Source organism: the organism of the source record quoted next, unplaced genomic scaffold (genome assembly GCF_019419815.1).
Source record: "Pyrus x bretschneideri cultivar Hongxiangsu unplaced genomic scaffold, Pyrus_bretschneideri_v1 Contig6, whole genome shotgun sequence".
Classification (NCBI taxonomy): domain Eukaryota; kingdom Viridiplantae; phylum Streptophyta; class Magnoliopsida; order Rosales; family Rosaceae; genus Pyrus; species Pyrus x bretschneideri.
Window position 1 is genome coordinate 8,291,542 of NW_025999798.1, and position 13,885 is coordinate 8,305,426.

The 13,885-nt window shown below is 35.6% G+C and overlaps 3 protein-coding genes across 3 annotated transcripts; 2 read left to right on the top strand and 1 right to left on the bottom strand.

The window, feature by feature from the left end:
* Window positions 1-586: 586 nt before the first annotated feature.
* On the top strand, window positions 587-3,327 carry LOC103943646 (alanine--tRNA ligase). Its single transcript, XM_009353974.3, has 8 exons — window positions 587-806; window positions 935-1,081; window positions 1,191-1,303; window positions 1,501-1,593; window positions 2,489-2,591; window positions 2,676-2,750; window positions 2,877-2,972; window positions 3,115-3,327. The coding sequence occupies exons 1-8, from the start codon at window positions 714-716 to the stop codon at window positions 3,169-3,171; spliced, it is 777 nt and encodes a 258-aa protein (XP_009352249.2). The 5' UTR covers window positions 587-713; the 3' UTR covers window positions 3,172-3,327.
* Window positions 3,328-5,488: 2,161 nt separating this feature from the next.
* On the top strand, window positions 5,489-9,362 carry LOC103943645 (probable protein phosphatase 2C 40). Its single transcript, XM_009353973.3, has 4 exons — window positions 5,489-5,841; window positions 6,825-8,009; window positions 8,188-8,452; window positions 9,118-9,362. The coding sequence occupies exons 2-4, from the start codon at window positions 6,843-6,845 to the stop codon at window positions 9,243-9,245; spliced, it is 1,560 nt and encodes a 519-aa protein (XP_009352248.2). The 5' UTR covers window positions 5,489-5,841; window positions 6,825-6,842; the 3' UTR covers window positions 9,246-9,362.
* A 698-nt stretch (window positions 9,363-10,060) lies between these two features.
* On the bottom strand, window positions 10,061-11,407 carry LOC103943721 (heavy metal-associated isoprenylated plant protein 35-like). The gene is made up of 3 exons (XM_048572330.1): window positions 11,250-11,407; window positions 11,078-11,153; window positions 10,061-10,932 (listed from the first exon to the last, which is right to left on the bottom strand). Exons 1-3 carry the CDS (start codon window positions 11,280-11,282, stop codon window positions 10,277-10,279), a joined length of 765 nt encoding a protein of 254 aa, XP_048428287.1. The 5' UTR covers window positions 11,283-11,407; the 3' UTR covers window positions 10,061-10,276.
* Between the last annotated feature and the right edge of the window lie 2,478 nt (window positions 11,408-13,885).

Sequence of the window (13,885 nt, forward strand, 5' to 3'; positions counted from 1 at the left end):
ATAAATATTGCATTTTTATTATAGATATATGCTAGCATCAATTGCGAACGAGACACACTCCAATTAGAAATTTTCGGCCATGAAAAACTCAAACCATCAACCATAAAAAAATGCTTCAAGCAAATAGCTAGAACATATCCTTTTTGGTACTGCAGTGATGTGGCATAAAATTGTAAACCCGGCGGTCACAAATCTTTACCGGAAAAAAGGTGCCAAGGTTGGACAAGTGCGACAAATTAGAAAAATTCTTCCCTTCCGACTGGTCGTCGTCTACGACAATACACTCACAATCTCAAGGGTGTTGCTCTAAATCGACAATAGAATAAAAAAAATTTCTCAACAAAGTGAAAAAAAAAATAGTACGTAAATTTTTTTAACGATGCTAATAGTTAAAAATCAAATCTAACGAGTAAAATACGTAACGATATGAGTAATGTTTTATTGACAGTCTTACCATACCATCTTTTGTTATTATAGCACGTGCGCATTAAATAACAGGTCTCATTAACACGGAAATTTCTTCATGGGAATAGATTGCGTTACGTAAACGTAACTAAAAGGTCAAAGTTTCAAAAAAGGTTAAAATTTCAAAATTCGACACAGGGCATTGTATTTTAGGCCGTGGACTACAAGAGCCGCCAGCGCCACCCAACTGCTTACGAGTTCCGAACGCCGCGGCGGCTCAGTGTTCAAATCGGCATTCGCCGGCAGCCATGGATTCGAGCAGCTCGGGCTCCACGAAGCTTGATTACTTCGACGACATGTGGAAGCTCCAATCCACCGCCACGTTGCTATCCGTATCTAAAGTCAGTTGCTTTTCACTTCACACTCTTTGTTCCTTTCCTTTCTATTCTGTTTGTTTCCCGAGAAAATACTGCCAGAAAATTAATGCAATCCCTAATTGGATTTTACCGTGTGCTTTGTTGTTTGAAAGGGGGAAGATGGACGAACCGCCTTGGTATTGGACCGGACGATCTTCTATCCCCAAGGTGGCGGGCAACCTGCCGACACCGGCTTCATCTCCGTTTCCGATTCCGGCGTCAAATTCGTAGTAGACGATGTGCGGTCCAGAGACGGCATAGTAAGTAATCAAATTGTTGATATGGTCTCTCTCTCTATAATTTTCAAATGTTTGATTAGAAAATAAAAAATTAATGTCTATGATTGGTGTTTCACTTGATTTTGATTAGGTTTACCACTACGGTTTCATTGAAAATTCCTGTGAGGAATCGGAGTCGAAATTCGAGAAAAGGAAAGAGGTGCTGTTGTGTGTGGATGAGTCTAGGCGCAGGCTTAATACTAGGTACGCATCTACTCGAAGAAATCGGATCATTTGATTGTTTATATTTATAATTAAGTTGCTGAACTTGTTCTTTGTTTGAGCATTTATTGTATAACCAAAACCAAGTTCGATTTTCGGCCAAAAAACTCCGAAGATGGTTTACTTGCTTGCTGTTTCGTGTTCTATAATTTGAATGTTGTGGAATTGTTTATGTGCAGGCTTCACTCAGCTGGGCATTTGCTGGATACATGTATGAGAAATGTGGGATTGGGTGATTTAGAGCCAACCAAAGGCTACCATTTCCCTCAGGGGTATGATTTATTTCTGCTTCATTGCTTTAAGCCTAGATTACAAAGTGTAGGTGTGTTTCTTGTTGCAAAATCTTCTGTTAATATCAGGGAACTAAATGATTAGTTGGCAAGAATCTTGTTTCTAATTTTTTCCTCAATCCTCGTTTCTTGGCAATTTTCTTTGTTATGCAATTTGTATTGAAATTTTTTGTAGTTATCTTCAAATAAACAAAACAGAAAAACGCGATCACTCTCAATTTAGATATGTTTAATGTAAGCTGCCAGGATTTTTTTCAACATAACAGCACAATGATCCTTCCTTTTGAGTGTAGTAATCACTCACTTGTACTTCAACTTTCGACGAGTCAATCTATCTGTGGAAAACAGCACAATGATCAGTCTTCGTGGGCTTTAAAGTGAAAACTTTTCACCATCACCCCCCCCCCCCCCCCCCCCCCCAACCCAATTGTCTTGGGCAGCAGCTGCCTTATGTAGGCCTCCAAACCTTCTCCATAAAGTCTCCTGTATGTGCTTCTAGTGGAAAGGGTTATGGGGCCCAATATAAGCCACCAAATAAATGCGCTACTTAGAGCCAATTAGGTCAATAGTGTTCCTTTGGATTGAGGATCCAGTGGAGTTGTCTTGTAGGACACATGAGGCCACTATTGTATATCGGATAAGCTTTTACCCCAAAACAGATAAGCCATACAAAAAAACCAGCAGTGGCATAAGCGATGAGTCGATGACACATGCTTCAGATTGAAGCAACACATCTTCACCAATTCTTCTCAAATTTAAATTAGTTCATTGCCAGCCTCAGGATTCTGAGATGTGAACAGTCTTTGGTCTTTGAGACACGATGTTGTTGTTTGCATATCCTTCTGAATTAGTACTTCTAAATTTATAATATTTCCAGGCCATATGTGGAATATAAGGGCACAGTTCCACAAAAAGATACAGAAAGTAAGCGAAAGGAGTTGGAGGTAGAAGCTAATGCGTTAATATCGAGAGGAGGAAAAGTGAGTTGCAATATTTAGGATTTATCTAAAGTTGCATGCTTGGTATGGGGTATTAGATCTAATCCGTTACCATATTTTTGTAAGGTTTCTGCTGCCTTGTTACCATATGAAGAAGCATGTAAGCTGTGTGGTGATTGCCTTCCCGATTATATTGCAAAGGTTATTCCTTACACTGGACCTGTTTTCAATACATGCTCATATTGGACCCTTCAAACTTTAGTGCTGAAAATTGTCGAGTACTAACTTCAACTGCATTTACTTTTTTGCATCTCTGATCTCTTGCAGGACAGCACTCCTCGCATTGTGAAGCTAGGGGACAGCCTTGGCTGCCCGTGTGGCGGTACCCATGTTTCTGATATATCAGAGATCAAGAGCATTACGGTAAGATCCATTTGCTTCAGTTTTCTTATGAACTGATTGATGTCCCAAATTTTTCGCAAAATTAGTAGGATGAAGTGAGTGCTTCAAGAAAGAATCTGTTGGTCTACTCTTATTCAAGTGAGGTCTTTTACTACTTGTTCAGGTTACTCAACTACGGACGAAGAAAGGATCGACAAAGGTCTTTTACAATATCGGGTGACTCGGGTCCTAATTCTTGATGTAATATTTTGCTCTCTCATTGATACAAAGATCTGCATCTTTGTGTAAAAATTGATAATTTATATAACTTTTATTATAGTGTTCTTGTAAAACTATAAATTTTTCAGGCTTTTAAAAGGATTTTACGATTAGTGAATCACTGGTTGTAATTTGTTTGTATTGTGATCATGATATATTCAGTATTTTATTAAACTGTTGCCGCTTAATTAGTGTATACAGAGAAACTCCATCGACACTCCACAGGCATAGACAAGGAGCGCAGTTTGTCTCGTTCGGACGGACGAGTCGAAGGCGACACCATCCTCGTTCGGATTTCCTGGTTTGAAGTTCCGTTCAAGACTCGAAACTTTCATCCGGCAGCCGGAAATCGCAATGCCTGCGGGGTGTACCAGGAGATGCCATACGTGTGTGGTCCACGGTCGACATCTAAAACTGCATGAAAATTTTCATACAAAATGTCGAACCCAGTCACTATTTGCCACAAAATTAGATAATTTTAACGAAAAGCTTCAGTACTGTTTATTTTAACGAAAAATCATATTTTTACACTAAAAAGTCAATTTTGGTACTATTTATGTTACCCTTTATTTTGTCCTTATCATTAAAACTCAATTTTCAAATTATTTTCACTAGTTTTCTTACAAAATTATTGGAATTGTACATAAATTTGGATTACACTTTTGTTTCAGTCAAAAAGTTTCTTTTGATAACCGATAGGACAATTACGTTGAATTCATCTGATTTATGAGGATGAAGATTCGAATTTGGGCTTAAAAGATACAGCACATTGTTTTAGGCAACTAAGCTTTACACAGGTGACGGTTAGAAAAAGTTTCTGTTGGCTCTTATTTTCTTTGGCTTCATATCTTTTCGGCTGAAATGTGGCTTCTCGTTAGGGTTTAAGGCCATCTTTCATTAACATGACATCTGATGACCTATTAACAGAGCCAAAATAGATCATGTGACGGAGACCTTCGTTGACATTTGTTAAGAGGTTAAAAAAACAAAGAGCAAAACAAGGACACAAGTTATATATTTCAACTTGGCCTAACCAAATTGGTTAAAGTAGTGTATTTATCTTTTTACAACTTGTGTTTGAATTATATTTTTGTAGTTTAAATATATTTAATGTAGCTTATTTTATCATTTGTTAAAAAAATAAATATAAAAATAAGAAATTATTTTCATCCGCCCAATTAAATTATTAATTCGTAAAATTATAATTACAAAATACCTCACTTGTAGTTTGCATGTGTTCCTAGGGCTAGGCCAACTAAAGCATTATAATTTATAGGTCAATGACAGGTTAATTCTGTAGATGTGAGTTTTAATTAAGTTGGTTTGAGTAATGTGCTTCTTTTTCTTTACTCAAGTTTTTATTCTTTTCCTGTAATTTATCGTAGATTATTTTATCAACTGATATATTCCAAAAATGTTATTCTTATCGTCTATTTATACCATCATTTATATTATCTCTCTAATAAAGATGGAATCTTTGTGTTGTTAGGCCCTACCTCTATAAGAGGAATAGTACAAATTAATGGTAAGTGTATCATTACTCGACTGTTCACGTACAGGTAATGAGAATTGGAATTATTATGATTCTTGGGTTTATTTTCTAAAATATGAGTATTGAAATCATCAAAGTATTAGTTTTTTCTTAGGTTTACTACATATACAGAAATAGAAGAAAAAAATATTTAGTTTTTCGTTTCAAACCTGTAATCCAATACATGAAAATCATGTATCAAATTAACGAAGAGGGATTAGTTGGTTTTAATTAGATTTTCTTTCCTCACTTTATTACTAAATTTTCCGAATTTTTACTTTTCATTTCTATTAAGTAAATATGTCACAAGTGGAAATATTGTTGTCAAGTGTTTCAAAGTACATTTTAGTACGGAGATTATCTTGTAACGCATAATGTGGGCAGAACATAATATCAACATTTAATGCAATGATATTACTAATTGATATAACACACATATATCACTTGTCATATAATACAACATTAAAATACAATAATATCACCCCATGATGATAATATTATTATGAATTTAGTGAATTAGTAATACTATGTGTCGATTCACCCACACAATACCTCCTTAATGGAATTATTGTTGCTAATTATATGACTTATATGATAATTTTTGTTTTTTCAGGGTTAAGAAAGGAATAATATAATAAGCATGATAAATATTTTGATGATGATAGAGTTGAAATGGAACTTGGAAAACGGCATTACCGGTAAGAGGAGGAATAGACAAAAAGCCAGAACGCCAGCCAAACAAATTCCGCTCATTTCAACATATACCCCTTCCTCACCATCCATTTTCCCCATTCCCTTTCTTCTCCCTCCACCTCCATCTCCACCTCCCCCGTTTTATGTACCACCCAGATACAGATTCTCCACTCCACTCACCTCTCTCTCTCTCTCTCTCTCTCTCTCTGTCGGTCTCTCTCCTTCTCTCAGATCTGCTCTTTGTTTGCTTTTTTGCTTTTTCTTTCCAAAGTCATACCCTTTATCACTTCCATCACTCTTTTTATATATACACCTATATATATATGTTATATAGCACTAGCTGCATTCTTTGTTTGCTTCCATTGCTCTTCTGGAGGCCTCTTTGTTGAAGAACACCAACAAACCCAGGTGGGTTTTCAATCCCTGCTCCGTTTCTTCGTGTTTTTCTTCGATAATGTATTGCAATTTCACTAATGTTTATTGGGTTGTGTTTGAACCATATTCTCTACGTTTCTGAACCTTTTATTTGATTGAATTTGCTTATTGTTTCACCCTTTTTATTGCGTCTGAAATGCAAAGAATCACTTTTGGAACCGTATATTTATTGCCAATTATTTATCTTTCGATGGAGTAATGAGGATAGAATGCTATTATGATTGCTATTTGTTTTCGAATTATCGTAATTTTCTTATCTAATTTCCTTAAGCTCTAAGTTATTTTTTCTTTTTCACAAGGCGATATTCTATTCTAAACTAGTCTAATCTATGGGGTGGGGGGATTCGAACTTGAATGCAACGGGCCGGTCACACTGCCCTGGTTCTAACTTTTAAGTTTCCTTCTGTTTTCTCTGATCGTCAAGTTTATGTAAGGGGACAGAGTAGTGTTCTTGACCACAAGCTATTAGCCCCCATAAGCTTCATGTTTAGTTGATCAGCTCAATTTATTTTTCTCTGTGTCTGTTTTCTTGTTGTGGATAAGCATTTGAATTATTAGTATTGATCATTGAACTTGGAGATGTATGCATTCTTGTGGCATATAGCTAGGAAAATTTCTCTTTTGGCGTTTTGCTCTCTCACACATCCAATCAAAGGCGCACACTTTTTACATCATTGTCATAAATAAAAGAATTTGGAGTTGAGAAGCTGTATTTTTACTGTTTTATTTTGTAGTTATATCAACTGATTTTCAATAGTTCCAATGTTTCACCATTGAACGCTATAATGACACACTTTGAAAAACAGCGGTACAGTTATGAATTATAAGTTCATATTTGAAAAAAAAATGGTATTCGTGCAATAAAGATAACCAAATCAATTCCAAGTTGTCACGTTGCAAACATTTGAGTTAATGAATAACCAAGATGTTTGTATTTTGTATGTTTTCATCTGTAGATCATGTGAGGAGAGACTATGGTTAAAACTAAAGGAGAACTAAAAGTAAGCTTTGGCTATCAATGCAATAGCAACAGAGGCAGTTTTTGTGAGGATTCCGATGAATATGAAACCTTGCCTGAACTCCGAAGGAACAGTAGTTTCTCTTGCTTGTCTGGTGCTGCAATAGGAGCAAATGCCACTCTGGCAAACACAAATATCTGCAATGGTTTGATAGGGGTAGAAATACTTCCTAGTTGGGACTCTCCTAATTCATTTCGTAGAGTTCCCTCTTCACCAGCTATGTCGAGGTTGGATATATTATCATCTTCTCTTCAGAGTAGTATGTCAAACTTAAGTTGCAGTCCGTCTACGCCTGATTCTGATTCTTACTTAATGAAAACCACGAGTCCTTCCAGAAATGAAGGTTTTCTTAATGGTATGGAAGTGCAAGTGGCGGGTGGAGCTGCTGGTGAAGACAGGGTTCAAGCTGTTTGTTCTGAAGAAAATGAGTGGCTCTTTTGTGCAATTTATGATGGTTTCAATGGAAGAGACGCAGCTGATTTTCTGGCTGGGACACTGTATGAAACCATCGTATTTCACTTTAATTCATTAGACTGGGAATCAAGTCAGGAATCCATCAAAACTTCTAATGGTCTACATATAGATGGGTCCCTTCCATTTATAGGAGATGGTAGAAATACTATCAGCAAAGAAAGATTTTCATCCAGAATTTATACACAAAAGGATTCAAGTGTTGACCATATCTCTGAGAATGCTCCATGTGCTAAAGTAAAAACATCAACTGATTCATTTAGGCACAGGGTGCTTGATAGTCTCCACCGAGCTCTTAGTCAGGCTGAGAATGATTTTCTGTACATGGTTGACCAGGAAATGGTGGATCGCCCAGATTTAGTTTCTGTTGGGTCTTGTGTTTTAGTTGTGCTTCTACATGGGAAGGATTTGTACACACTAAATTTAGGTGACAGCCGAGCTGTATTGGCAACATATGGTGATGGTTATTTAATGAGTCGGAGTGAGAGGTTAAAAGCTATCCAGCTCACTGATAGTCATACAGTTGATGACGAAAGTGAAAGAATGCGAGTTTTGTGTGAACATCCTGACGATCCCATGACCGTCGTGGCTGGAAAAGTAAAAGGGAAATTGAAGGTCACTCGAGCTTTTGGAGTTGGTTACTTGAAAAAGGTGGTCACTCTTATTGTTTAACAATTATGTACCAACACCAAGTAGGTTAAAAAGAAGTTTTTTTTTTAGATAAACTGACATTATCTGGTGTGTTTATATCTTATGCCCCTTCTTCATAATCAATATATTTTCCATTAGTGGATTTTACTGAATCTCTTTTCTTTTCACTTTTGTGCAGAAAAACCTGAATGATGCATTGATGGGAATTCTTCAAGTTCGTAACCTTATAAGCCCACCATATGTTTCCACTCAACCATCGTTGAATGTGCATAGAATATCAATATCTGATTGCTTTGTAGTACTTGGTAGTGATGGCTTGTTTGACTTTTTTACCAATGACGAGGCAGTAAAGCTTGTCCACTCCTATATCTTGAGCAACCCCTCCGGCGATCCAGCTAAGTTTCTGCTTGAGCAGCTTGTAGTAAGAGCAGCCAATTCTGCAGGTAGACATTTTTTATATCATGTGGAGATTTTGTTGTCATTCCATCCATATCCCCTACAAGTTTGCTTTGTTTCATTTCGGCTACCTTTATTAAACACAGAAGCATGTTTAACTAACCCTTGATCGGATTAACCAAGATAGAAAAGCAATTGATTTGTTATTGGAGAAGGCTACGCTCACCCTCCATGTTGTGTGCTCTTAGTTCTCTCCCTTTCGTTTCTCTGCTTCGTAGGCCCTGCTTCTATGGCCTATGCGGTATTATTACCATATGGCATCTTGCATTTGTTGAAAGATAACAGATCTTTCAGTTTAAAATAAGTAGTTTCAGTTTGATTTGTTGTCGTTTGTTAACTTCTCCTATAATGTTCTCCTCTTAATTGTAAATAGAAAATACTTTTTGGTGATGGGTGAACAAAACTCCAGTTTTGATCCCGAAATTGAAACATTTCAAGACCAAGTTTAACTTGGATGATATCAATATATACATTCCGCCCACCACACCACACCCTAAGGCATGCATACACATTTTTCTCTAAAGTATGGTCTTCTGAAGTCTTCAAATAGGAAATCCCACAACAGGGTTGGTTACATTTTATTTTATCTGACAGAATAACTTGTCTTTTTGCATAGTTTTTGTTTGCCCGGTCCTTAATACTTTCGTTGCAGGTTTCAGTATGGAAGAACTCATGAACATTCCAGCAGGAAGGCGCAGGAAGTATCACGACGATGTAACAGTAATGGTGATTATTCTCGGGACAAATCAGCGCACGACAAGGGCGTCAACTTGCGTGTAAGATTATTTTTTGTGGTGTAATAGAATGTTTAATATTTTTGTGGTTCCAAATTGTATATAGTTGGATGTCAGAGATATACTTTGCTCCTGCTCTATAATAATGTTTATAGTTTATCAAGTTTTGCTTGGCAAAAGACTGCTTCATTGCATTCGTCTGCAAATTACATATCTTTATTATCCTTTAAGAGGCTTGTTCAAGAAGGGCAAATAAATTATATTTATTTTTTTTGCAATTTTGGCAATTTTTACAAGATTATAACAAAGCAGAAAGCCTTGTTGCCTTGGGATCGCTGTTTTTGTTATTTTTTTGGCTGATAATTAAAGAATATTTTTCTAGCATTCAACCAAAAAAAAAAAGAAAAGAACATTTTCTGGCAGCTACTGATGAATAAAGATGGGTTGCTCTTTTTTTGACCTGAGCTTTTTCTTAAGACTGTCAATTGCAGTTTCAGATGGGAATTAATATAGTGATTGGATTCTATTCTTTCCCAACTTCACAAGGAACCCTATGAGCAAATTTGAGAATGCTTTTGTAAGAAGCACTTATGTTCATGATCACTTTCAACATAAACGCTTTCAATATAAACGCTTTTATTTGAATTGAGCAAAGCTAAAGTTTCTATGAAAAGTTCTGGTGCTTCCTAGAAAAAATTTGAGCGTTTCTTGAAAATCACATTCTTATAACTCAAAAACACTTTTTAACTGTTACTGAAAATCACATTCTTATAACTCAAAAACACTATTTAACTGTTATCAAAAGCGCTTTTGATTATTTGAATGCATTTTTAGTCCTTACAGAAGCATGTCTGATTATTTGAATGCATTTTTAGTCCTTACAGAAGCATGTCTAAACAATTAAGCATAAATGATTCTTTGTGCACAAACAACATTAGTCATGTTAATGGAATTCCAAACGTCCCCTACTTGTTCTCCACTCTAATATTCTCTTATTTCCTCCTCACTACAATTGAAAATTCTATTACGTTGTGGTATGTTTTAGCCATTAGATCTTGATTTTTGGCAACTCAAACCTCACATGATAAAACATGCATTAGGGTTTTCATCACTGAAAACCTGCAAACTCTCCAGATGTGTTGCCTTCATCCCATCAGCCTCTTGATGACCAGTTGGTGCACACGTGTACGGTGACGATGGAACATAACAATGATAAGGAGCCAGCGGGTACATATATGCCATCTGGCGTGTGCGGAAGAGATCAACTGGATCTACTGGTTGAGATCCTATGCATGCTGGTGCACTAGAGCCTGCTGAACCACTCTCATCATCTTTTGGGCCTTTCCCCTTATTCTTTTTGCTGCTCACACTCTTCTCACTTTCACTGATCTGAACCTCCACGGCCGGAGACCCGCCGCCTCCGGTGGCCTTATTCCCCGAAGTTTCGCCGGGAAACTTACTTGGGTCGGTTTCAGTAGTAGTAGTTGCTCTGTTTTGAGCAGTGGTAAGCTTGTGGACTTCAACTTTCTCTACACTTTGTTGGTTTGGGACTTTCTGTTTCTCCTTGTTCTTGCATTTCTCCGACTTGTTCTCTTTTCCGGTAAGCTTTTCCGGCCATTCATCTGCTTGCTTGCCTGCTTTTCTGGCCAGCTTCTTGATGAGGGTCTGAATGCCGACGTTTCCAGTGACAGTTACTTTGTTTTGCTGTGACTCAATAGCTGTGGTGTAAACACCTGCAATAAAAATTTTAGTAAAAATACAGTGACTAAATTGAAAAAAAAAAATTAAAATACAGTGATCAAAGTTAAAGTCGAGGAGAAACACAGCGACTAATATGTATTTTACCACAAAAAAAAAAAAAGGTAATTAATTTTGTACCATCAGTTCTTTGTAAAACTTTTTTGACCTTCCTCTTGCAACCTTCACAGTGCATGGGAACTCTCAAGATCCATGTCTGAAGAAAAAATAGAGAAAATGGTGTAAAAAATTATGAAGTAGAACAGTAGCAAGTTAGTTAGAGAAAGAAGAACAATGTGTCTTGTTTGTGTACCTGATATTTGAGAGGTTCTTGTTGAGAAGCCATGAGAGAGAGAGAGAGAGAGAGAGAGAGAGAGAGAGCAAATACCAGAGGTATAAAATGAAGGTAAAACAGTGAAGAGGGGTGAACGTGAGTGAGAGGAGAGATGGGAGTGTAATATAAAACACAAGTATGCGGAGGAGAGCGAGTGCGCAGCTATCAAAGTTCCTGCTCTTTTTCAACCAAAAAAATGATGTAATATTTGACTACAATTAATGATCCTTTGATGATTTATGAGGGAAGTAGTAATTAAGGTGTGTTAATCATACTGATCTCAAAAACTAAAACAATATCAAACAATTGTCAATAATGTTACGATCTAGTGATATTTTTCTTCACTTGTATGTGAGAAATTTTAGGTTTGATTATGAGTGAGTACTAAGTTATTATTGTTGCTTTACTGTGTGACTTAACCGAACCACTACTGCAATATATCATTGTATATTAAAAAAAAAAAGTGACGTGCAATTTAATGAGATTTTAGGTGTGATGGTCATCCATTGTAATAAGAGTAATGGTAGAGAGACCACATATTTATACCACATTATAACAAGAATAATGTGACAGTCACTTTCATTCATTATAATGGATTGACTTGATTGATTGTGAACTGATAACATCACGTGACGGTGTGACAGTTACGCTTAAAAGTTTAATGAGATCGAATTGGATTATGATGTAACTTATTCCAAACAACATCTTAACCCAAACTAGAGGCCTTGTGGATCACAAGTCACATTTGTGAGAGGTCTCAAATTCTCAATGATAAATCCGTTGCTTCCCAAGGACATTGAATTCAAGTTCAGGCCTTTCTCTCTCAAACAATCAAAACCCTCAAGAAACAAATATAATAAATAAATAAAAATAATAAAAAGTAGATTAGTTTGACCTTTGGAGTACAAAGAGGCAGTATACATACAACAGGTTTGGATATACAGAAGCCCCAAAGTAATAAATAGAAACTTTCCCACTTCATATATTAAAGTTGAGCTTGCTTGATGGGCACTTAACCTAGCAGAGGACATGGACAATTCGTTTCAGTCAATTACAGATAAAACAAATTGACACAGAAAAAGAAAAAGCTGCTCCATTTTCATTATCCCTGGAAACCAACCAAACTTATGCTGTTGTAGTATAACATGAAGCCATCTTTGAATGTTAATAAATTAACACGGAAAATATTAAGGAGATCACATTTTAGTAGACCGCGTAATGTCTTCTCTTATATTGATATGTAACTTACTTGTATTGGTAAACTCTATTTGTCATATGTTAAAAGGATGGTACAATACGATCCCCCTAGCGTATCCAGTTCTTTTTTGAACTTGAAGTTTTCCTCAACTCTAATATCATCTATTGGTACGTTTAATTATTTAGGGCGTGAAATTACCATTTAAATTTTATAATTAACCATGTCTGTCAATAAATAAAACAAGAAATAAATAATTAAATTGATATAGAGATTTTCTACTTTCCACTCTGGATCCATTTTGTTTTTATCAGATACTATTTGTGTTTATTTGATATAGAGATTTTCTAACCGTACGATACATGATGAATAGTTAAGGTGTGGGGATTCCTAGGATCCCCACAAAGTGGATCCGAATGGGATCCAATTCCTAAACAAGAGTAATTTAAAAAGTCTAATCTTGTTTTAACTTATGATTAAGTCTATAAAGAGGTAGAGAATATATGTATAAATATTAAAAAAACACTATAATTATAAATTGAAATAAACAAAAATGAAGTAAAGGATTTTTTTTTTTTGGTCAAAAGTAAAGAATAATTAAAAACTGCAATTAAAGATGATAAAATATGCAAAAATTCTGTTGTATTATGATATATGACGTGTACTAAGGGGGTGTAGTCAAACTCGGATTTGAGAGGATTTTAAAAGACTTTAAAATCTTAGTGTAGTCAATTAAAAGATTTTAAAGGATTTTAAAATCCATTCAAATCTAGATGTAATCAATTAAAAGATTTTAAAGGATTTTAAAATCCATTCAAATTTATGTGTATTTAAAAAATTAAGATTTTGGAGGATTTCAATAAATTGTGGATTTTGTGGAATTTCAAAATCCTTCCACCACAATCCATTCAAATTCTTTAAAATCCATATGAATTTTGTAGGAGTCTTTAATCCTTTTAAATCCCATAAAATCTATCATTTTTAAAATCCTTTAAAATCTTGGTTTGACTATTCCCTTTAAATAAATGAAGATTTAAATGTGCAGTAATAATACAACTCAAAATCCACTATACAAAAATTACCCCTGCAGACCAGAACTCTTTAATTATTTGGATCATAAACATCGCAACAAACCCCAAATTCGATTCATTAAGGGCACCTAAATCCTTGGAAAATGTAGTTTGCTGATCAATGAGGCTGATCATATCATTACGACAAGACTCTCTCCATGCATTAATGATGACGGAAGACATTTGCATGTCACCGACACTTTTATTTTGGGTAATGTAATTCACACACTTCATTTTACTTCTTACATATTCTTATTAATTTTTGTTTATTGATTTTCTTCGATTCATACGATCTGATGATCGAAAATTGAGAGGGATATATAAAAAGTAAAAATTGATGTGTGAATAGC

Excerpts from the sequence above, each read along its gene's own strand:
- LOC103943646 (XM_009353974.3), top strand. The coding sequence starts at position 714 with ATGGATTCGAGCAGCTCGGGCTCCACGAAGCTTGATTACTTCGACGAC. Across the intron at positions 807-934 it reads CGTTGCTATCCGTATCTAAA|GGGGAAGATGGACGAACCGC; the intron begins GTCAGTTGCTTT and ends GTTGTTTGAAAG. Across the intron at positions 2,751-2,876 it reads TTCCCGATTATATTGCAAAG|GACAGCACTCCTCGCATTGT; the intron begins GTTATTCCTTAC and ends GATCTCTTGCAG.
- LOC103943645 (XM_009353973.3), top strand. The coding sequence starts at position 6,843 with ATGGTTAAAACTAAAGGAGAACTAAAAGTAAGCTTTGGCTATCAATGC. Across the intron at positions 8,010-8,187 it reads GAGTTGGTTACTTGAAAAAG|AAAAACCTGAATGATGCATT; the intron begins GTGGTCACTCTT and ends ACTTTTGTGCAG. Across the intron at positions 8,453-9,117 it reads AAGAGCAGCCAATTCTGCAG|GTTTCAGTATGGAAGAACTC; the intron begins GTAGACATTTTT and ends CTTTCGTTGCAG.
- LOC103943721 (XM_048572330.1), bottom strand. The coding sequence starts at position 11,282 with ATGGCTTCTCAACAAGAACCTCTCAAATATCAG. Across the intron at positions 11,154-11,249 it reads AAGAACCTCTCAAATATCAG|ACATGGATCTTGAGAGTTCC; the intron begins GTACACAAACAA and ends TTTTTTCTTCAG. Across the intron at positions 10,933-11,077 it reads AGTTTTACAAAGAACTGATG|GTGTTTACACCACAGCTATT; the intron begins GTACAAAATTAA and ends TTTTTATTGCAG.